This window comes from Pelodiscus sinensis, chromosome 1, assembly GCF_052426305.1.
Source record: "Pelodiscus sinensis isolate ZL-2025 chromosome 1, ASM5242630v1, whole genome shotgun sequence".
NCBI classification, from domain to species: Eukaryota; Metazoa; Chordata; order Testudines; family Trionychidae; genus Pelodiscus; species Pelodiscus sinensis.
Window position 1 is genome coordinate 94,285,684 of NC_143052.1, and position 24,169 is coordinate 94,309,852.

Here is a 24,169-nt window from a genome sequence, read left to right on the forward strand (position 1 = left end):
GACTAAGGCCAAATCTAGTGCTCCCAACTGTGACATCAGAAAAGAAGCAAGAGGGCTAGAATAGATGAATACGTTCATTAGGGGCACATTCCCAACCAGTGCTTTGTAGGCTGGGCTTCCATCACTTGCCTAGCTAAAGGCCGTTCTATCTCCACCTATTGGAAATCTCTGTGAGGGTGCCCTCCTCAGTGCTGATCATCCAGAAGGACCAGCCTTCCAGTCAAACAAGTCAGGCACCAGTGGTCAGGTGGGCTGCATGTCTAGCAGAAGGTCCATACCTGGGAACTTTCTCATCATCCCACATGGTGAGTTTAGATGCAGGGTCAAGCTCAGCCAGCCCAAACAAGCTCTTTGACCTCTCACCTGCAGTCTTCACCATGCAGCAGTATGTGAGTAGAGGAGTAAGCTCAGCTGGTTGGACTGTTTGTTCGTTCCTTGAAGCACAAGAAAGAAGAGGAGGTACAGGTCTCACATCTCTTGACACTGATGGATCTGGCATGTAAGCAATTCACAGCCTGAAGCTTTCTTCATGGCAAGAGCCAGTCATAGAAGGTGTTTTAGCATCAAGGAACTTTGTAGTTAGATTCTGTGTACACTGCACTCAACTTAGTTCACTGATGCCAAGAGAGCAATCAGACCATGGTAGCATATGGTCTAGGTGTTCAGTGCCAGAATCTTTGAGATGAGGAAGAATTGTGTGACCTAAATGGGCATCTCACATGTGAGGATTTCCAGGATTGCTGGTGCACTGGTTGAAAAATGTCAGACATTCTTCAGCCAAAGCAGCTGGTAGAAGAGCTGTCTAACTAATCCAAGTGACATGAGTTACATTCCTCTCCTTCTCTGCAGCCATTTTGAATATACTGCCTCAGATTAAGTCAGGGACTTCGCCTGTATGCTAGTCATGCTGTATGAAATCCACAGAAGATGCAGCAGCTTGTAGCTGATGTCTTTTGAGACCAAAATACACAATGTCACTTGCTAGTGTCAGAGTGGATTAAGAGGAGGAAAGGGCAGTTATTAATGTCCATTTCTTTGAAGAATCAGTTTTTTTCCTTTTGCTAGGATTCTAATTCATCAAAAGAACTATTTTTCCAGAAGTAATGATTAGCTATGTCCCTCCAACTTACGTGAGTGAGGGGCTATTGCTTTTTTTTAATACTGTTTTATTGGCAAGTTTGGATAATGACAACCCAGCTGTTTCAACAGAGCAATGCCACTGCCCCATGACATTTGGGATCATGCAGCCATCTTGACATAAGTACAGAGTTGGTTACTTCTGTGTTAATTGTGTTGAAATAAATGGGACTAGAGCAGTGGATTTGAATGAGGGGTATATTTACCTCTGAGGATACACAGAGGTCTTCCAAGGAGGTACCTCAACTCATCTAGCTATTTGCCTAGTTTTACAACAGGCTACATAATCACTAGCAGAATTAGTACACACTAAAATTTCACACAATGACTTATGTATACTGCTCTATGCACTATACACTGAAATATAAGTACAATATTTATAACCCAATTGACTTATTTTACAATTATATAGTCAACACGAGAAAGCCAGCAATTCTTCAGTAATGGTGTGCTGATACTTGGAATTTTTATGTATGATTTTATGAGAAAGTATGTTTTAAGTGAGGTGAAACCGAGGGGTACACAAGACAAATTAAACCCCTGAAAGACGTACAGTAGTTTGAAAAGCTTGGGAGCCACTAGCCTAGAAAATCAATTATGTTAACATGATCTGTCAATGTCCCACAGTATGCTAACATCTTTATGGCTGACCTAGAACAACGTTCCCTCAACTCCCGTCCCCTTTCACCCCTCCTCTACCTACGGTACATCGATGACATCTTTATGATCTGGACACATGGCCAAGAAACACTGGAGATATTCCACAGAGATTTCAACAACCTACACCCCACCATCAACCTCAGCCTGGACCATTCTACACGAGAGATCCACTTCCTGGACACCACCGTACAAATCAACAATGGAAAATTAGACACCACTCTCTACAGAAAACCCACTGACTCATACAGTTACCTACATGCATCCAGCTCCCATCCAGAACACACCACACAATCCATCGTCTATAGCCAAGCCCTTCGATACAACCGCATCTGCTCTAACCCCACTGACAGAGACCAGAAGCTTCAGGATCTCTACCAAGCATTTATAAATCTCAACTACCCACCCAGAGAAACAAAAAAGCAAATTGAAAGAGCCAGACGAATACCTAGAAACCATCTACTTCAAGACAGACCCAAGAAAACCAACAATAGAACACCACTTGTCATCACCTACAACCCCCAACTTAAACCTGTCCAACACATTATCAATAAACTACAGCCTATATTGGAACAGGATACCATACTCAAAGAGGCTCTGGGAGACAGACCCATAGTCTCCTATAGACAACCACCTAACCTCAAGATGATTCTTACCAACCACCACAGGACATACCACACTAATACCAACCCTGGTACCTTCCCTTGCAACAAACCCCGTTGCCAGCTTTGTCCACATATTCATTCTGCTGATACCATTATTGGACCTAACCAAGTGAGTTATAAGATCAAGAACACATATTCCTGCGCATCCAGAAATATAATCTACGCTATCATGTGCCGAAAGTGTCCGTCTGCTATGTACATTGGACAAACATCTCAGACACTTCGCCAAAGGATTAATGCCCACAAAACAGATATCAGACAAGATCACAAAGAGAAAACAGTTTCTTGCCACTTTAACCAGAAAGGACACTCTCTAAATGACTTAGCCACCTGCATTCTGCTACAAAGACCTTTTACATCTGCACTTGAAAGGGAATCCTCTGAACTGTCATTCATGTTAAAATTCGACACTTACCAACAAGGACTTAACAAGTCTTTGAACTTTCTCACCCATTACCAAGACAGTTTCCCCAATTATCACCTGTAATACCATTAACTCACAAACATCCCACTCTCCCTACCTTTAATATCAGCAATTCACAGACACTTACCTTCCTTCCTCCCCCTTCCCACCCCCCCGCATCCCCCTTCTGTTCTGCAATGTGATTTGTCCTTTTCATATTTGTTCATTTTTTTAAATTGTATCCTTTGGTATATATGGTTGTGACTACTTTCTTCCACTATTTGATCTGAGGAAGTGGGTCTGGCCCACGAAAGCTCATCATCTAATAAACCATCTTGTTAGTCTTTAAAGTGCTACATTGTCCTGCATTTTGCTTCAACTACCCCAGACTAACACGGCTACATTTCTATCACCACACTAAGGCTAAGTCTATGTCAACACTACAAGCTTCTCGCGCAAGAAGTTTTTGTGGAAGAGATCTTCCACAAAAATTTCTTGTACAAGAGAGCATCCACACTGCAAAAACCCCTGTTGCCCGTCCACACACACCTTTTTGCACAAGAACTCTTGTGCAAAAAGGAGTTATTCCTCGTAGAAGAAGGAATACCTACACCAGAAAACCCCGTTCTTTCGTTTTACTTGTGCAAAAACGCGCTTGAGGTGTGGACGCTCCGCAAGTTTTTGTGCAAAAACTCTGTACTGTAGACCTAGCCTCAGTAGTTAAAGGTTGTTCAGTGTTTTGAGTACAGAGAGCTCAGGGTGCTTAGGCCTATGCTAGAGCAGGTAGGACATAAAATGCCCCTAAAAACTACATTAAGAGATTTATGATTTCTTAAAATCAGTCTGAATTTTTAACTTTTATAAGGGATATGGTGGATTTTTCGTCAGCATAGTTCCGGGAGCGGTATCACGTAGCTCAAGCACAAGCTATCTGGTTCACTGCAGGAGTCACATGGTGTAGTTCTAAAGCCTGGATCAGATGATCAGAACAGTTATTGGATTTTGATCAAACTCTCTAATAGCCCAGCCACTCCAGGCCTCCCAGTTTCTCTGAGCACAGCAGATGGTTGCATACATGATCAATGACATGAAAAATCCATTTAGGAGCTCATCATTTAATATGCCAAGATTCTTCAGGAATGACTGTATTCCTGTTTAGGATTGTCAACAGAGTGCCTTGGGCCGCTATGATTTTTTCCTTTCTGACTGCTGCAGAGCACTGAGAACACAAGAGAGGGGGGAGTTGACAGCCCAACAGGTTGGACTTCAGAACAGCCAGTTATTTATTTTTCCTGCACTTCCAGTCAGGAAGATAAATCACATGCTCAAGGTACAAAAGTCCCCTTGCATCCGCTAGCCCTAGCTGTGCCTGAAACAGATCTCCCCTTCTTCCATCCCACTAACGACATATAAAACCTAGTAGCAGGACGAGGGATGGGTGGGGATGGTGGAAAGAGCTGGAGGGGAGCTGCAGCTAGAGGAAAGGAGCGGAGGGTGATTTTGGACACTGCTTCTATGACTAAAGAGTTTTCGTTTTTCCTCAAGGAGCTTACAGCTGGCCAAAAAGCGAGGGATGCTGCTGTCAGGAGGAATGAGTCAGCTACAGGAAGCTCACTACAACAGGAAACTTCAGGTGGCTGCTCTGAAGGCTACAGCCTGGTTTATACGAGCTGTGCGGAGCTAGTATAGATCAACAAGATCTAGTCCTGTAAGCAAAGGTGTAAGAATAGGCAGAATCCAGATCTAAATTTAAGACCCCCAAAGGAAGGATGCACTCAGCAGTCTTTATCCCACATCACTGGTTTCTATTACATGGATGTCTTCGCAGGCAAAAAATAAGTCTTGAGCTAACCCTGTTGTATTTGAGCTGAGGCCCCACAAAAAGCTTAGCACAATCATCAAGCATTGATCAGCTTATGTAGTCCAAAAATCCATTAAGATTCCATAGACTTTGATCAATTCAAGAGAAAATGTGCAAACCTTCCCTCGCACCTTCCTGGGTAACTACTTTTTTTTGGGGGGGGGGGAGGGGAGGTGGGGTAAATTCAAGTATAATTCAATTTGCAGCTGACCCTACCATTAATGAGATAAAACAAAAGACAGAGAAAAGCTATAACAGAACTTGGAGAGATTAGGAAGCCTTGCACTTGGCCAAGTGGGGGCAGTGAAGATATTTTTACATTTACCTGTATCCTGAGGGGGCAGGAAGAAAGAAAGTGGGCCAAGAAAGCTTTGAAGAATCAGTGGTGTAGCTCTTTCCCCTTGCCACACTTGTGTGGGGAAAAATATCTATCATTGCCTTCTCAGGCAGGACTGAAGGTGATCTTCAGGAACTTTTCTGTGGTCGAGTATGAAGTTTCCTTCACTCCATCCACAAGCCCAAGGCTAGTGGAGTGGAGATGCTGTTCAGCATTTCTGCTCTGATTCCAAATGTAGGAAAGCCATGAGCAAGAAGAACCTCCTACTCACACCCAAAGGACTCAAGACTCCCAGGCCAGCAGTAAGACTATGTAACACTAGTTACAGAAAAAGGCAACTGACTTTTCCTTCTTTGGAGGACCAGGAAGGCTGCCATGGTCACCTGAGCTCTAGTCAAATGCATCCTCCTGATTGGTGGTGGTCAGGGACGGCCCTAGATGAGCTGCCAGCAACTGGCGGCTTAGGTGAACCATGCAATCAGCGCCCCCACCTCCAAACCCCTCAATGACATTGCACCACCATTTGGTGCCCCATTTAACTTGGCGCCCTAGGCGACCGCCTAGTTTGCCTATATGGACGGGCCGCCCCTGGTGGTTGTGGGACCCATCCCAGTTTGTAGCAGGTCCTGATGCAGAAGGTGATCCAGATAGAGATCCTCTGAGGACACTGGAAAGCCCTTCATTCTCTCTGCTGTCCTGAAGAAGAGCAGAAAGGCTTGGTATGTTCCAGGTAAAGTGCCAGTGCACATAGTTTCCTCTTATCACTAGTGTGCAGCTTGGAACAAAAGACACTGGGAGGAAAACACCGCATTGCTTCTGTCGTCACAAACAAGGTCAGCTCCCAGACAAATGCACTAAGCAACACAGTATGGGAAGGAGGTGGACAGCGTTTGGTGGGGAAAGAACAAGTTAGGAACTATTTAGAAAAGCTAAACATACACAAATCCATGGGCCTGGATTTAATGCATCCGAGGGTTCTGAGGGAGTTGGCAAATGTCATTGCAGAGCCTTTGGCCATTATCTTTGAAAACTTGTGAAGATTGGGAGAGATCCCAGATGATTGGAAAAAGGCAAATGTAGTGCCCATTTTTAAAAAGGGAAGAAGGAGGATCCAGGACACTACAGACCAGTCAGCCTTATCACAGTCCCCGGAAAAAATCATGGAGGGGATCCTCAAGGAATCCATTTTGAAGCACTTGGAAGAGGGGAAAGTGATCAGGAATAGACAACATGGATGCACAAAGGGCAAGTCATGCCTGACCAATCTGATTAGCTTCTATGAGATAACTGGCTGTGTGGATATGGGAAAGCCAGTAGATGTGATATACCTTGACTTTAGCAAAGCTTTCGATAAGGTCTCCCACAATATTCTTGCCAGTAAGTTAAGGGAACATGGATTAGATAAATGCACCGTAAGATGGATAGAAAGCTGGCTAGACTGTCAGGCTCAACAGGTAGTGATGAACGTCTCGATGTCAGGTTGGTGGTCGGTTTCTAGCGGAGTGCCCCAACGATCTGTTCTAGGACCTTTTTTGTTCAACATCTTTATTAATGACCTGGATGAGGGGATGGATTGCACCCTCAGCAAGTTCACAGAGGACACTAAGCTAGGGGGAGAGGTAGATACACTGGAGGACAGGGATAGAGTCCAGAGTGACCTGGACAGATTAGAGGATTGGGCCAAAAGAAATCTGATGTGGTTCAACAAGGACAAGTGTAGAGTCCTGCACTTGGGATGGAAGAATCCCAAGCATTGTTACAGGCTGGGGACCGAATGGCTAAGTAGCAGTTCTGCAGAAGAGGACCTGGGGATTACAGTGGATGAGAAGCTGAATACGAGTCAACAGTGTGCCCTTGTAGCCAAGAGGGCTAATGGCATATTAGGGTGCATTAGGAGGAGCATTGCCAGCAGATCCAGAGACGTGATTATTCCCCTTTATTCGGCACTGGTGAGGCCACATCTGGAGTATTGTGTCCAGTTCTGGGCCCCCCACTATAGAACGGATATGGATGCACTGGAAAGGGTTCAGCAGAGGGTGACCAAAATAAGGGAGCTAGAGTGCATGACCTATGAGAGGCTGAGAGAATTGGGTTTGTTTACTCTGCAGAAGCGAAGAGTGAGGGGGGATTTGATAGCAGCCTTCAACTTCCTGAAGGGAGGTTCCAAAGATGATGGAGAAAGGCTGTTCACAGTAGTGACAGATGACACCATTGCTTCTTGTTCTGCCAAGTTACAGTGGAAGAGGTCTAGGTTGGATATTAGGAAAAACTATTTCACTAGTAGGGTGCGGAAGCACTGGTATGAGTTACCTAGGGAGGTGGTGGAATCTCCGTCCTTAGAGGTTTTTAAGTATCGGCTTGACAAAGCCCTGGTTGGGTTGATTTAGTTGGGATTGGGCCTGCTTCGGGCAGGGGGCTGGACTTGGTGACCGCCTGAGGACTCTTCCAGCTCTATGATCTATGAAGATGTCCTGTTTCACATGGAAGGAAGACATCCCCTTTGGCAGAAAGGCCAGATGGGGTCAAAGTTGAACTTTGCCCTTGTGGAATACCATTTATGGCAGCTCTGATATCAGGGTATTAAGCTCTGACAGTTGTTTTGATGTTATCGATACAAAGAAAATGAGCTTCCAAGACAGGTGGGAAAGGGAGGTGGGCCTATGAATGTACTTAGAACCAAGTTAAGGTCCCACTGAGGGACAGGAGCTTGGGCTGGCGAGCCTTGTTGAGATCTTGAAGATCCAAAATGAGTCATAGGCCACCCTTAGCCTTTGAGATTTAAAAAAAAAAAAAAAGTACTGGAAATAGAATCCATTATTCTGTACTTGTGAGGAACTTTGACCCCACCCAACTGCAGCAACCCTTGTACATCCTGTGAGAGGAGACTCTTATGAGTGGAGTCCCTGACGAGGGACAAGGGAGGGGGCAGAACTCAACTGGAGGGTATAACAGAGAGCTCCTCTGTTGAGGACCCAGAAGCATGAAGTTATAGCAGTCCAGCAGGCAGGAAAAAAAGGGCTATGTCTAGACTGGCATGATTTTCCGCAAATGCTTTTAACGGAAAACTTTTCCGTTAAAAGCATCTAGATTGGCACGGATGCTTTTCTGCAAAAGCACTTTTTGCGGTAAAGCGTCCGTGCCAATCTAGACGCGCTTTTGCCATTTTCACAATCGGGGCTTTTTTGCGCAAAACAGTACTGTGCTGTCTGCACTGGCCCTCTTGCACAAATCATTTGCGCAAGAGGGCTTTTGCTTGAACGGGAGCAGCATAGTATTTCCGCAAGAACACTGACAATCTTACATGAGATCGTCAGTGTTCTTGCAGAAATTCAAATGGCCAGTGTAGACAGCTGGCAAGTTTTTCCGCAAAAGTAGCTGATTTTGCGGAAAAACTTGCCAGTCTAGACCTAGCCAAGGTGTTTTTGGGGAAGCAGGGAACAGATGGATCCTGGGTCGAGTTTGGAGGACACATCTGTGGGTGACCAACCAAATACTCAGTTGGCCCCCTGCTTATAACAGGTTGAGCCAGACAGGGCAGAGGATGTAGACGGGAGGTTTAGGTGGAGCTTGTAACCCCTACTTTTTTCATGGGGTGGGCTCGCTGGTGCAGGCTCCCCGGGTCCTAGGATCATTGCACTTACAGGCTGGACTGTGGACATACAGTCTTAGGGCCTTCAAGATAGTGCAGGAATCCTTTAGTCTATGCAGCTTACTGTCCATTTGCTCCAAAAACAGGGCCTGGCAATTGAAGGGGAGGCCCTGAATGGACTGCTGAGCTTCTGCCAACAGGCCAGAGAGAAGCAGCCAAGATGCTTACCACATGGAAATGGTGGAGGCCAGTTTGAGCCATAGCATCCTCTGTATCTGTAGCTGCCTAGAGGGCGGCTCTGGCTGCAGCTATGCCCTCTTGAAGGCTCTCTGAATTACTTCTTAGACCTTCAGGAAGTGACACCTCAAACTTAGCCACAGCCTGCCACAGCATGGAATTGTAGTGGCCAAGGAGAGCTTGGTGACTGGCCACCCTCAGTTGAAGGTTAGAAGATGGAATAAATCTTGGCTACATCTATATTGGCAAGATTTTGCACAAATACTCTTTAACACAAGAGTATTTGCGTTAGAGTATTTGAGTAAGAGAGCATCTACACTGGCATGTGCCCTTGAGCAAAAGATGTGTTTTTGTGCAAGAGCATCCGTGCCAGCGTAGACACTCTCTTGCGCAAGAAATTGATGTTGCCTGTCTACACTGGCCTCTTGCGCAAGAACAGTTGCGCAAGAGGGTTTATCCTGGAGCGGGAGCGTCATAGTTCTTGCACAAGAAGCACTGATTTCACACATTAGAATGTCAGTATTCTTGCGCAAGAACTCCCCGCCAGTGTAGACAGGTGGCAAGATTTTGCGCAAAAGCAATTGCTTTTGTGCAAAATCTTGACAATGTAGACGTAGCCCTTGTGTTTAAACAAATCCAGTCTCTTTGGCTGTGTCTACACTGGCGTGATCTCATGCAAAAGCGGCTGCCCTTGCGCAAAAACTTGCTGCCTGTCTACACTGGCCGCATGTTCTTGTGCAAGTAAACTGACGTTCTAATGTATTAAATCAGGGCTTCTTGCGCCAGACCTCTGACACTCCCACTCAGGAATAAGCCCCCTTGCACAACTGTTCTTGTGCAAGAGGCCAGTGTAGACAGGCAATATCAATTTCTTGCGCAAGAAAGCCCGATGGTTAAAATGGTCATCAGAGCTTTCTTGCACAAGAGAGCGTCTACACTGGCATGGATGCTCTTGCACAAAAGCACATATGCCAGTGTAGATGCTCTCTTCTGGAAGAGTTTTTGCGTGAGAACGCGCCAGTGTAGATGTAGCCTTTGGGTCTAGGTTGACTTTGCATCTCCCTCCGATTGACTGCCTCAACCACAAGGGAGTTTGGAGTTGGATGGGTATATGGATACTCATAGGCCTCTGCTGGCACAAAGTATTTGTGGGCAGCCCTTTGAGAAATGGGAGAACAGGGAGGAGGGGGTTTACTAAAAGAGCAATAGTAATTTTTAATACCCCTTCATGTAGTGACAGTCACCATACCAGTTGGCATGGACCATAGGACATCAAACAAAAGGTGTCCAATGGCAACTCTAGCTCCTCTGCATGGAGTCCAGTGTTGGAGGTGACTTCAGAAATTCCTGATGTGCCATAGCATCATCTTGTGGAATTGGGGGAAGGGGATCCATACTCACCTTGTCCAGCAGTGAGAAGGTGGCCAGGTGCCATAGGTTCTGCCCTATTCCCTGGATGTACTTTTAGACATCATGAGCCTGGGGGGTCCCCAATTCCTACCAGGCAGCCTGCAAAGACTAGGCAACCCGCCAGGCTATATCTAGACTATGTTCAATTTTCAAAAGAGGATATGCAAATGGAATTTGCATATCTTCTTCTGATCTCACGTTCAAAAGCAGACCTTTCATAGAATCATAGAATAATAGGACTGGAAGGGACCTCAAGAGGTCATCGAGTCCAGCCCCCCGCCCTCAAGGCAGGATCAAGCTCCGTCTACACCATCCCTGACAGATGTCTATCCAACCTGTTCTTAAATATCTCCAGAGAGGGAGATTCCACCACCTCCCTTGGCAATTTATTCCAATATTTGACCACCCTGACAGTTAGGAATTTTTTCCTAATGTCCAATCTAAACCTCCCCTGCTGCACTTTAAGCCCATTACTCCTTGTCCTGTCCTCAGAAACCAAGAGGAACAAATTTTCTCCTTCCTCCTTGTGACACCCTTTTAGATATTTGAAAACCGCTATCATGTCCCCCCTTAATCTTCTTTTTTCCAAACTAAACAAGCCCAGTTCATGAAGCCTGGCTTCATAGGTCATGTTCTCTAAACCTTTAATCATTCTTGTTGCTCTTCTCTGTACCCTTTCCAATTTCTCCACATCTTTCTTGAAATGTGGCGCCCAGAACTGGACACAGTACTCCAGCTGAGGCCTAACTAGTGCAGAGTAGAGTGGCAGAATGACTTCACGAGTTTTGCTTACAACACACCTGTTGATACAACCTAGAATCATATTTGCTTTTTTTGCAACAGCATCACACTGTTGACTCATATTCAACTTGTGGTCCACTATGACCCCTAGATCTCTTTCTGCCATGCTCCTTCCTAGACAGTCGCTTCCCATCTTGTATGTATGGAACTGATTGTTCCTTCCTAAGTGGAGCACTTTGCATTTCTCTTTATTAAACTTCATCCTGTTTACCTCTGACCATTTCTCTAACTTGCTAAGGTCATTTTGAATTATGTCTCTATCCTCCAAAGAAGTCTCAACCCCACCCAGTTTGGTATCATCTGCAAACTTAATAAGCGTACTCTCTATCCCAATATCTACATCATTGATGAAGATATTGAACAGTACAGGTCCCAAAACAGACCCTTGAGGAACTCCACTTGTTATCCCTTTCCAGCAGGATTTAGAACCGTTAACAACAACTCTCTGACTACGGTTATCCAGCCAATTATGCACCCACCTTATCGTGGCCCTATCTAAGTTATATTTCAAAAGTGAAAGTAGGCTAGATGCGGGTTAAAAAAAAAAAAAATCAAAAAAACACTCTCTCTTAAAAATGGAGGTTTACATGGTTTTTTGAAAAAAGGTCTTTTCCTGGAAAAAAAACAAAAACAAACAAACAAACAAAAAAAAAAACCCACACATCCAGACTTTCACTTTTGAAAGCTCTGCTTTCGAAAGTGAGATTGGACTATGCAAATAGAACGTAGTTTAGACATACCCCCAGGGATTGCAGAGGTATCCAGGTGCTGGCCACCGACCTCATGACCAGGGGCACCCATTTCAGTGCTGAAGATGTGAATGGTATGCCTAGTGGTGGCTTTGTCCTGGTGCCAAGAACTCCTGCTTGGGTAAGAGGCAACTAAGACAGCATAGCCCGGCCATCCTTCTTTGTGTGGCACCAGTTGCTCCGTCCCGGTGGCACAAGTCTTTATTGTGGGACCTCAAAGACTGGTGGCGTTTAGCAGGTTTGTCTGGGATTCAGGCCTCAGCCGAGATGCCAAGCTGTCCATCATGGTTCTCAGCTCTTCTCCTTTTGTCACTTGCGTGCCCCTTGGCCAGACACCAACCACTGTGAGGGTTGCTCATTGGCATGCTTGCACAGATGACAGGGCTCACAGCCTGAGGTTGAAATATGTCCTGTCCCGAGACAGAGTCCCATTTGGTACTAGCTAAGAAAAACAACTAACATGCTAACGGATAATTATTTGAGCATCTTACCAGGGAAAAGGTATAACTCAGAATGAAGCAACAAGGCTAGCCGACGCAGCAGATGTACCAGCACTGGCAGTAGCAGCAAGAAGGAAGAGGGTGATGGGTGCCAGCGACGCCCCTTATACCGTGATGTATGCACACTACCCCAGAGGGCACCAGAGCTGGCCCCCTATGGATGCTACCGAGGGAAAATTTCTGGCACCAGTGAATTTAGCAGGCTCACACTTAACATGGAATGGACATGAGCAACCACTCGAATTGGTGCATTCTGGGAAATCAGACCATTTCCAGGTGACTGTATCGAGGACACCCACAACTGTTCAAGTTCTTACCTGGTTTTGTTCTTGCACTCAGCACAGGCGCTGCCCCAGCAGCAGAAATGTCTGCAGGAAAGTGAAAACTGGTTCTTCCACCAGCTGGTGCTAGTGAGCCTAAAAACCACCTGAGCCCCTGCCCTCCATATAGTCTCTTCTGACTGCAGCATTTAAGGCAGCAGTATCTGCTGCACTTAGTGGGCTGCTATTTCCAGAATAGAAGGTGGAGCTGAATGGGCTAAAACAGAAGCAAAGCAATAAGTCACAATCCATTGTGACATGGTTGCCCCATGTACCATCCTACCTGTTCCTCTATAGCTGTGCTGACTTGGGGACACCCATAGGAATGCATACAGCACTTTCCAGCTTGGAGGCAGGATATAAGCAAGGGGGCTAGCAGCTGAGCAGAGTTGGGTAGTGAAGGAAGCCCACCTACCCCTTCCCCTCCCCAGTAGCTGGCTCTCAGTCTAATCACCACTTGCCATAAGAACAGCCATATTGGGTTAGACCAAAGATCCAGCTAACCCAGTATCCTGTCTTCCAACAGTGGCCAATGCCAGATGCCCCAGAGGGAATGATCAGAACAAGTAATCATCAAGTGATCTATTTCCTGTCATCCATTTCCAATTCCCCATTCTTACCCTTTCTGGCTAATAAGTATTGATGGACCTAACCTCCATGAATTTATCTAGTTCTTTTTTGAACCCTGTTAAATTCCTGGTCTTCACAACATCCTCTGGCAAGGAGTTCCGCTGGCTGGCTCTGCTTCATGAAGAAAAACTTCCTTTTAAACCTATTAATTTCATTTGGTGACCCTTAGTTCTTATGTTATGAGAACAAATAAATAACTTTTCCTTATTCACTTTGATACCTGTCATGATTTTATAGACCTCTAGCATATCCCCCCCTTAGTCTCCTCTTTCCTAAGCTGAAGAGGCCCAGTCTTTTTAATCTCTCTTTATATAGGGCCCGTTCCAAACCCCGAATCATTTTGTTGCCCTTTTCCAATGCCAATATATCTGTTCTGAGATGAGGTGACCACATCTGTACACAGTATTCAAGTTGTGGGTGTACCATGGATTTACATCGAGGCCAGAAGATATTCTCCATCCTTTTTTTAATGGTTCCTAGCATTCTGCCAGATCTAGGCAAGGCAGAAGAGGCCCTATCCTCCAGGCATGATCTGCAACCCAGCCTTCCACATATTTGGTAGGCATGGAGAGCCCCCCCCCATGAAGGTTAAAGGGTGCTGGGGAGAGGGACAGTTCTGCTCTGTGAGGACACAATAATCTATTCCCCTCTGATAGCTGAAGATTTTATTAAGTTAAACTATTAATGGTGCAGAAGGGCAGCCGCTGCCTTCATTGTTTGGCTCCGGCAGACACAGCAGTGGCACAGGTAGAGTCCCCTACTCCTCCTTGGGAGTATGCTAGCAGAGACAGATTCTTCCAAAACCTCCAAGGGACTGGCCTTGCCCTAGGACAGACATGGTTCATGGGTACAGCAACCTGCTTTCAATACAGTCCCCAGAGTGAGAGTACAGTCCCCAAAGGCTTTAATGCGCTCTATCCAACATTGCTTTTTGCAGAGGTCCAGGAGCACTTGTGCAGAACACGGATTCTCCCGTATGGCTAACCACATTGTGTCTCATGGTGCACGGTCCTTCCAGCACATCCATGCAGGCTCACAAAGCAGTTTGGAGGTGTGGGGTAAAAGGGGAGAGGGCCACCCCAAGGCCCCATGGATGCACCCTGCAAAGAGTGCTCGAGGCAGGAGCGACATCCGTGTTTCTTCTGTCTTCAGCTGCTGGTTAAAAGATATTGTAGATTTAAAATGTTCCCCACCCACAAAAAACAAACAAAAAACAAACAAAAAAAGTGACGTATCTATAAAATATATCTTTTCACATATAAAATCCTGAAGAAGGTGCACGTAGGAGCCAGTCCAAACGATGTGCTCAGATATGCAGAGGCATGGGATGGGGACTGGTGAAAGACATGGGAGCTGGTTTCCTCAAAGGGGTGTTAATGGATGGGATGCAGCCACCCCCGCCCCACAAGTGAGGAATGGAGCAAAACAAACCTAAGGAGGAAATTAAAAAAAAATAAAAATCAAGACCAGTGGCTTAAAGAACTTCAGAGCCACTATGCCCCAGAACTCTGGGACTTCGTCAAATCCAGGGGACGGTCATATACTCTGAGACTCCAGCTAGTGGCACTACTTGTACTGCAGCAGTGTGGGCCCACAGCCAATCAGATCCCCTGGTGGGCAGGGACAGGTCAGGGACCCCTCCCATATGCACATTGGTGCCTCTGTTTGGCAGCTGTGCAGGCAACAATCCCCTTACCAGAAAAGGGGCAACAGAGCAGCACTTGGGCGTTACTGCTTCCTCTCCTCACCAAGTTGCTCTCACACCCCACAAGCACCACCAGTAGGCGCAAGCAGGGCCTAGAGAGCAGGAGGGTTCCTTTGTGCTGAGCGGTCCCAGCAAGAAGAGAAACCACAAAGGAGGGAAAAAGTTTCCCTTGGATCAGATCCAGCAAGCACCACACATGACAGCGCTGGCTCCTGAGTCACAGCTGAGCAGACATGACCCAGCAAGCGGAACAGGCTCCCAGTTTAATCCCCCTCCTCTGCCTTCACCGTACCGTTGTCAGGAGAGGCCCAGAGTCTCTGTGGAGGGGGAAGGTTTGGCTAAATGGGAACTTTTGGAACAGACTTAATGGGCTAGCAACACAGAGAACAGAGCCCTTGCCTAGGATCCCATTACAAGGCCAGTCCTTCCTCGCCCTAGAGTTCCTCCCTGGTGCTGGAGGAACTGCAAACCCCTCCCTCCCGCGCTGGTCCATAAAGTGCACTCATCTGTGCTGTGGGTGGGCTCTTGTACAATGCAGCTAGCTCGTGGCAGCTCACCTCTACTCGCTGATGCTGTTACACAGCGTCTCCTTCTCCTGCAGAGCTGCCATGGCCAGGCGCAGGTGCTCCTTCAGCTGCTCAATCTCCCGCTCCGAGCGCAGCTTGATGTGGTTCAACTCTACATAGACATCCTGGTATTTCCCTGAGGCAAATCTCTTATCCTGCAGCGGAAGGTGAGGAGTCACCACCCAGTGCCTGGTGTTCATCCCAGGGGAGGGCAGCCGCCACCAGGAGGAAAGCAAGACTTAAGCGTTTGAGTCTCAGCCAGCCAGGCCAGCAGTGGGAGCACAATACAGACCCCTACAAGATGGGACACGCATGGCATCCATGGAGAGCAACTCAGACTGGCAGTTCAGAGAAAGGTGGAGAAGAGGCTGAAATGAGAGGACTGGGCAGCTATAGAGCGACAAGCCATTATGGACCGGAAGGGCAGGTTCCTGCAAGCTGTTCAGCTATATGTGGAAAAACTTAAACGATGAATAATCTAGCAGCATCTTAGAAACTAATGTAGATGGTATCATGAGCTTTTGTGGGTACAACCCACTTCTTCAGATGAATGAGGTATTAAAAGTCCAGTTCCAAAATTAATAGGGGACCAGCTTCATGTAACATGAACACTCTAATTCACTATTTTCCCCCCTTTCTTCTTCCCCCACCCTGTCCCCTATTTATTTTGGAACTGGATTTTAATACTCCATTCATCTGAAGAAGTGGGTTTTCTTGTACCCACGAAAGCTCGTGATACCATCTACGTGTTTTGTTAGTCTTTAAGGTGCTGCTAGACTATTTGTTGTTTAAGTTTTTTCCAGTTACAGACTAAGGGTGTGTCTAGACTACAGGGTTTTGTCAACAAAAGTGGACTTTTGTTGACAAAACTAAACCTGCGTCTACACTACCACTGAGTACTGTCGACATAACGTCGACAGAACTCAGCGGTTTTGTCGACGCTGGTAAACCTCATTTTACGAGGAATAACGCCTTTTGTCGACAGAGTTCTGTCGACAGAAGGCATTATTGCATCTAAACTGTCCTTTGCATCCACACTGTTATGTCGACAAAGCAGCTTGCTTTGTCGACAGAACTGAATGTAGTCTAGACGCTCTTTGTCGACAGAAGCTTTGTCAACAGTATCTGTCGACAAAACTTCTGTCGACAAAACCCTGTAGTCTAGACGTACCCTAAGTCAGCTACCCCTCTGAAGCGGTGTGTGGATTCAGAGTTGGAAGTAGGGGAGTAGACAGCTGTGTCACCAGGAGGGTAGTGGGGCTGTGACTCAGAGCAATGGGACATTGGCTGGATCTTAGAAGAGTTCCCTTTATGGTGAGACCCATTCAGTTGTGAAAGTCTCTTAAGAGAGGAAGTGGTGAAAGCCACCTTACTCAGAACAGTTAAAACAGAAACAGACATAGCACCTACACTGCATGGCCAGGGAAGGGAGCACTAGGGCTCTCAGGAAAGCTTTATCTTCTCTCCTGGCAACACCATAGTGAGGGAGATGGGGAAATAATGGTGAGGAGGGCCTAGGTGGATGGGGCGACTTACAGGCCCAAACCACTCCCGCTCAGGTTTCATGCTCCATATGATTTCCCTGGTCTTGGCTCCAACTTCGTGAAGTCTTTCCATCCCTCCCCTCAGTCAATGAGCCCCCAGAAATGAGAGAATGGCTCTCAGGAAATGGTACCTTTTGCATCATCTGAAGCTCCTCTTTTAGACACTGAACCTCTTTCTTCAAATACTGGAGTTCGTTCTCCTTCACTCGAAGCAGCACCTGTGAGGAGGAGAAGAGACACTCCAGGGACCGCTCTGAGACGCACGCTATCATTGCAGTGTGTTGGAGGGAGCGAGGAAGGGAGAGCCAGGAAGTGCTGCAGATCTAGAGTTGAAATGCAGTGGCAAAGCTGCACGAGGGAAGCCTGTGCCATCAGCTCCTCTGCTTCATGCGAGTTCGTGCCCCCTGAAGGCGTCAGACTAACCAAGTCCACCGCGCACCTTGCTGCTCTTTTGAAATCCAACAGAGCCAGTACTGCAGGGCAGGCAGCCGGGTTGAACGTTGGGTGTCCAGTGCACGCCACTGGCAGCTGGGCCTGCTGCAGAAGAGGGCCAAGCAGCACCAGCAGGCCTCTTTACCTCTAGTTCACAGGAGCTCCTCTCGTTGTTGTGCAAGGCCCCATCCCCCGTGCCCTGGGAGGCGATGAAGGTCCGTAACCTCTGGATCTCCTCAGATAGACACTTCTGCAACTCCTGGGGACCAGAGCAGAGTCATCAGGGGACTGTGCATGTGTCCATGGGCAGAAGCATTCCCCTCCCCCAACTCCAGCTTACAGGGTCCATCTTCTACTTGGCTTTGGACAGCAGTTTATTTGGTAAGGGATTCCTGGCCCCAGGGTCAACATACCCCTGGGATCTCCCAGCCTGCTGTACATAAGACTCAGCCCTCTGGGTAAGTGTGTCTCTTGCCTGGTTCTGCTGGAGCAGCTCCTTCCCCTCCTGCTGGCAGCGCTGCAGCATCTGCTCCCGCTCATCTGCTTTCTGGGTGAGGTCACCAATTTCCAGGCACTTCTGGGAGTACTGCTCCGAGAGAACCTGCAGCTCCCGCTTCAGAGAGTCCACATCCGACCTGCTGCCCAGAACAGGACTTCAGAGAAAGGGCTCCCCTAGTCCCCTTCCGGGGCCTGATCTCTCACCATCACTGCCCTCTGCCCTGGCTAGACACCACTCACTGCCCCTGCCCACACTCACATGGAGACACCCATGCCACCACTGTTACTCAGAAGCCCCACTCCCCAAGCAGCTAGTAATCAGAGGAAGGGGCCCGCTGAAGCTGGGAGAGGAAAGAAGCAAAAAATTCGAAGGGAGAAGGAAGGAAACACAGTTGCTTGTTGGTTCCTCCCTGAGCTCTCCATTAGAGGGAGGTGATGTTCTGCTCTCATGGTTAGCAGCTCAGGCCATTGTGCCCATTCAGTGGCCCCTTCCCCGGAGGCAGCCAGCATTGGCTTCTAGCCTAGCTGGAAGGTTTAGTGGATTAGAATATAAAAATCCACCTTTCAGCCCAATGTTGAAGGGGATCACACCCTGCCCCTTGCTCCACTGAGCAAGTGCTGTCTAAAAAGCACCCTAACATGCATGGAACTTGGACAGGGCAGAAGGGACTGTGTAGAGACTCCTTACTGGTGCTGTCTCCGGAGAGCCTCTGAACCTGACCCGCCCAGCTGGACATGGCGTGTCCTGCCCACCTCCTTGTTCAGCTCCTCCTTGTGCACTTTCTTCAGCGCTTCGATTGCTAGTGAGTGGGAGAAGAGGAAATGTGGAGTAAGTGTCCTGAAAGACTGTGTCACGCTCCAGCTCAGCACCGAGGGTGTGGGAGAAGAGAGGCAGATCTTGAGCCCTCGTTCCCACCAACCACAGCTTCAAGTTTCCTTCTTCCTCCATTCTGTCCCAGGCATCTGCTCCACACCAACTCCTACCATCCCAAGCCACAGCAGGCAGCCCGTATACTGCTCCCGAGCGATACTGCAGCCAGAAGCTTCCTGTGGCAGTGCAGAGATTCCCTTTCCTCCGTGGAGGTTAAGGCCAACTCCCAACATGTGTGTGCAAGTGAGGGGAGGAGGGGGCGGGGAAGAGGGCATAGAGAAAAGGGCTTCTGGGGCACAGGTCTTGCTTTTTATAAATGCAATAACATCTCCCATCCAGGTGGCTGGGTTTATAGACAGAAGGAGAGAAACCCTGCCTCATACGTGCCTGGAATACTCAGCCACGTGACCATGTATTCGGCTAACAAGTGAAGGACATTGTAACTGTCTTGCTGGTCCCTGCTAGTGAAGCTACGCATTCACCACCTCCCTTCCCATACCCACCTCCCTAGATATGGTGTTTTCCCAGACTTATTCTGAGCCCATTGAAGGGATGCAGCAGCCTATTCAGAGAGAGAGTTAGCAGCACGGGGGCATATACACAGCACAGGCTTCTTGGAGCTTTGGGGCCAAGGAGGCCTCAAAGAACATGACAGATGGGGGTGGGGGTGAGAAATATTCATCACAGCGTTTCTCACCCATGTGTCTTTTCAAAGTTCTCATTCATTCAGATTTGGATCTCAGCCAGCCCCCAGCCCCTTGCAGAGTCTAAAGGGGAAGGGCTGCAGTAAGACACAGAGATGACTGCTACAATGAAAGAGAAGCTTCAGCCAAGATGTAGGTGCTGTACATACACAGATAGTCCCTACCAAAGGATTTATAAAGTCAGGGGAGGACCAAAAGTATAGAAGGGAAGTGACTTGCCAAAGTCAGCTAGCAGGTGAGTGGCAGACCTGGGACTAGAACCTAGGTCACTCCAACTCCCAGAGCAATGCCTTATCTATTGGACCACAGAGCCGTAGTGCTGCAGGAAGGCAATCTTGTGCTTTATACATGTGGACTGGTCCCAGCGAGGCTGCTACCTCCTAAGGTCAACAGGAGCCAAAGATGCTCAGTGCTTTGGAGGAGCACTGCTAGAATGAGTTCCAAAACAGAGACCCAAGAGACATTCCGGGAACGGGAGGGCTCAGGGATTCCAAGGGAAGAGGCAAGCAGACTCCAAGGAAAGTTTGAAAGAGGAGAAATGGCCACTCTGTCCACCAAGAATCCCATCTCCCCTATGTCTAGAGGCACTTGGGCTCTCATGCTTACCTGCGGCCGTAGCTGCTGCCTCCTCAGCCAGGAGTCGCTCCTTCTCCTGCCGCAGCCGCTCCAGCTCCCACTGATGGTGCCGCTGGAGCTCTGACATGACCTTCTGGTGAAGAGATTCCATCTCCGCCAAGCTGCGCTCACATGCCTCCTGCCATGCGGAAGAGGGGAGTAAGAAAAACAGGTGAAGGGGACTAGGACCGAGACACAGAGAGATGTAGTAAGATACTGTAGGACTGGGCTGGCATTTGCTATGCATAACAGCAGCAAGCACCGTTCAGGCCAACTACCAATACTGTACCAGAGAGGACGCACCAGGATAATACACTCTCAAAACAGGGTGGGAGTGAGATATCTTCGTGTTCTTAAAAAGACGTTAAATAAGGCTCTTCATTCTTAGATCTTAAAAAGTGCTTGTTTAAAGCATCATCCCCGGTTTCTCATATGGGGAAACTGAGGCACAGACAGGAGAGGTGACTTTCCCAAGGTCACCCAGCAGATGAGTTGCAGAGCAGGAAACAGAGCCTTGACCTCCAAGTCTCAATTCAGGGTTCTCTACATTAGGCCACACTGCCTGATGCCTTTAGTCTTAAAGCTGGGCAGGTTGATGCAACATTCCCCCAACTATTGAAAGCTAAGCTGTCTCGAAGAAAAAGGAAACCAACTGCAGCCTCTTTCAATGCAGCCATCTGCTGCTAAAGGCCCTCCCCGAAGAGTGGATACTCAACACAGATGAGCAGACATTCATAATAGGATACTCTCTGCACCCCCAGGTTTGAGGTGCAAAGAGATGAACACAGACTTTCAAAATATCCTCATTGGCACAGGAGTTGGTACTCACTGAAATTAAGTTAAGTAACTCTGAGCTACTGCTCCAGGCTTTATGCAAATTCAGGCAATGTCGCTGCATCATTTCAGCATGGTTATTTTTAAGGTTTCCTTTGAAACCATAACAGCTAGAGAATTTCATTCAAAAGGGTCCTTCAGAGTCTCAGTGGACAGCCAAGAGGCCAGGCTGCTTCTCCTCCCCCAGCCCCGCAGTCCTTTTCCTGCTGCCCCTTGCACTCCCTAAACCCAGATCACACTTTGGGAAACGCTGCTCACATTAAGATACAGCACTGCATCCTGAGACCTGTAGTTTGCAGCTGGTACTAGAGCAAGGGCAGCTGCTATTTGATCCACTTTGAGTTACACAATCCATTGGCTCCAGGAAAGTTATTAATTTGATCCTCAAAGGGACAAAATGTGTGTCCCCTGCAATTTGCCCAGAAATTGTCTATCAAACAGACAGGTTAATGGGAAGGAGACAAAGCCATCCTTTAGAGGGGCAGTTTGGACCCAGAAATTACAAAATGTCTCATCAAGGGCTGATTAGGGAAGTTGATTAAGGCTCTTTGCATCATGTGAACTGTGGCTTATAATGTTTATCAGCCTCACAGGACTGCTTCTAACAAGCTGTATTAGTTAAGGTAGATGGGCTCCCTCAGTGGCAGAGCTAACAGATCACTTGCAATAATTCAGTGACTTGGTGATTATGCCTTTAGCTGCTAATAAGGAAGGTACTGGAGTAGGTCACTTGGAAAGATTCTATTCATTTTCTTTACATGCCTAACTGGCGCCACATTAGTATGATAAAATTAGGGACAGATTCTGAGCAGCACAGAATGAATTCTGGACCCAGGTCGGTTCAATATTTTCATTAATGATTTCATAGCAGCACAGAATACAATTATAAAGTTTGAAGATGATACCAAGCTGGGAGGGGTTGCAAGTGCTTTGGAGGATAGAATTAAAATCATCTGGAAAATGGTCTGAAGTGAACAGGATGAAATTCAATAAGGACAAATGCAAAGTACTGCACTTAGGAAGGCTCAGTTACACATGTGCAATATGAGAGATGACTGCCTAGGATGTCATTCTACAGAAAGGAATCTGAGGGTCATAGTGGATCACAAGGTAAATGTGAGCCAAACAGTTAACACTTTTTTTGTGTGCAACAAAATCACAAACATCATTCTAGGCTAGGGTGTATTAGCAGGAATGTTGTAAGCAAGAAAAACGAGAAGTAATTCTTCTGCTTTACTCTACACGGATTAGGCCTCAAGTAGAGTATTGTGTCCAGTTCTGGGCACCACATTTCAGGAGAGAGATGTGGACAAATCTGAGGAAGTCCAGAGAACAAAAATGATTAAAGGTCTGGAAAATGTGACCGATCAGGAAGATTGAGTCACAGAATACTTGAACTGGAAGGGCCCTGAAGAGATCATCAAATCCAGTCCCCTGCCCTCATGGCAGGACCAAGCACTGTCTAGATCAGTGGTTCCAAAACTTTTGGGGCTGCCGGGCGCCTGGGGGTGGGGCCACACATGTGCCCGGGGGCAGGGCCACCCATATGTTGCACTGCCGGGGCTGGTGCTGCTCCTGTGCCACATGCCTGAGGCGGGGACACCCATATGCCGCCCACCTGGGGCTGGAACAGCTGATGTGCTGCAAGCCCCGGGTCTGGCGCCACTCCTGTGCCGCATGCCCAGGGGCGGGGACACCCATACGCCGCACACCCAGGAGCTGGTAGCGCCCATGCACCGCGCACCTGGGGCTGGCACCACTCCTGTGCCACATGCCCAGGGGCCAGCACAGCCCTTGCGCTGTGCACCCGGGGGCAGGGACACCCATAAGCTGCGCGCCCAGGGGCTGACACCGCCTACACGCCGGGGGTGGGGCCGGCCCCGATCACTCGGCGGGCGCACAGAAATGGCCTGGCGGGTGCCATGGCGCCCACGGGTACTGCGTTGGGGACCGCTGGTCTAGATCATCCCTGACAGGTGTCTGTCTAACCTGCTCTTAAATATCTCCAGTGATGGAGGTTCCACAACCTCCCTAGGTAATTTATTCTAGTGCTTAACAAACCTGACCTAGGTTTTTCCTAATGTCCAACCTAAACCTCCCTTGCTACAGATTAAGTCCATTGCTTCTTGTCTTATCAGAGGCCAAGGAGAACAATTCCCGCCCCCTCTTCCTGTGACACCCTTTTAGATACCTGAAAACCGCTATCATGTCCCCTCTCAGTCTTCTCTTTTCCAAACTAAAGAAGCCAAATTCCTTCAGCCTTGCCTCATAGTTCATGTTTTCTAGCTCTTTAATCATTTTTGTTGCTTTTCTCTGGACCTTCTCCTACATCTTTCTTGAAATGTGGTACCTAGAACTGGACACATTACTCTGACTGAGCCCTAACCAGCGCAGAGTAGAGCGGAAGAATGACTTCTCGTGTCTTGCTCACAACACTCCTGTTAATGCATCCCAGAATCATGTTTGCCTTTTTTGCAAGTGTCACACTGTTGACTCATATTTAGCCTGTGGTCCACTATGACCCCTAGATCCTTTTCTGCAGTGCTCCTTCCTAGACAGTCACTTCCCATTCCGTATGTGTGAAATGGATTGTTCCTTCCTACGTGGAGTACTTTGCATTTGTCCTTATTATACTTCATCCTATTTACTTCAGACCATGTCTCCAGTTTGTCCAGATCCATTCTGAATTATGATCCTATCTTCCAAAGCAGTTTCACCAAGCTGGGAGGGGTTATCATCTGCAAACTTAATACACATATTCTCTGTTGATGAAGATATTGAACAGAACTGGTCCCAAAACAGACCCCTGCAGAACGCTACTTGTTATGCCCTTCCAGCATGACTGTGAACTGTTAATAACTACTCTCTGAGAATTGTTATCCAGCCAGTTATGAAGAACTGAATTTGTTTAGTCTGGAGAAGAGACAACTCAAAGGGGCATGATAACAGTTTTCAAGTACTTAAAAGTTTGTTATGAGGAGGGAGGGAGAAAAAAAAAGCGTTCTCATTAACCCCTAAGAATAGGACAAGCAGCAACGGGCTTAAATTGCAGCAAGGATGGTTTAGGTTGGATATTAGGAAAATCTTCCTGTCAAGGTTAAGTA

The 24,169-nt window shown here is 47.5% G+C and overlaps 1 protein-coding gene across 6 annotated transcripts in view; it reads right to left on the reverse strand.

Moving 5' to 3' along the window:
- Positions 1 to 13,946: 13,946 nt before the first annotated feature.
- The window catches only part of TRIOBP (TRIO and F-actin binding protein), a 40,468-nt gene continuing 30,245 nt past the window's right edge, over positions 13,947 to 24,169 (reverse strand). For 3 of the 6 annotated variants that reach the window (XM_006118933.4, XM_006118931.4, XM_075937188.2), the window contains 7 exons: positions 20,223 to 20,370; positions 18,730 to 18,841; positions 18,019 to 18,181; positions 17,689 to 17,802; positions 17,243 to 17,329; positions 15,559 to 15,722; positions 13,947 to 14,727 (listed from right to left, as the gene is read on the reverse strand). In XM_006118933.4, coding sequence (XP_006118995.3) covers positions 15,561 to 15,722; positions 17,243 to 17,329; positions 17,689 to 17,802; positions 18,019 to 18,181; positions 18,730 to 18,841; positions 20,223 to 20,370 — 786 coding nt within the window. In that variant the 3' untranslated portion in view covers positions 13,947 to 14,727; positions 15,559 to 15,560. The remainder of the gene's footprint in view (positions 14,728 to 15,558; positions 15,723 to 17,242; positions 17,330 to 17,688; positions 17,803 to 18,018; positions 18,182 to 18,729; positions 18,842 to 20,222; positions 20,371 to 24,169) is intronic. The other 3 variants (XM_006118932.4, XM_089781290.1, XM_014571469.3) reach the window with 2 other exon arrangements.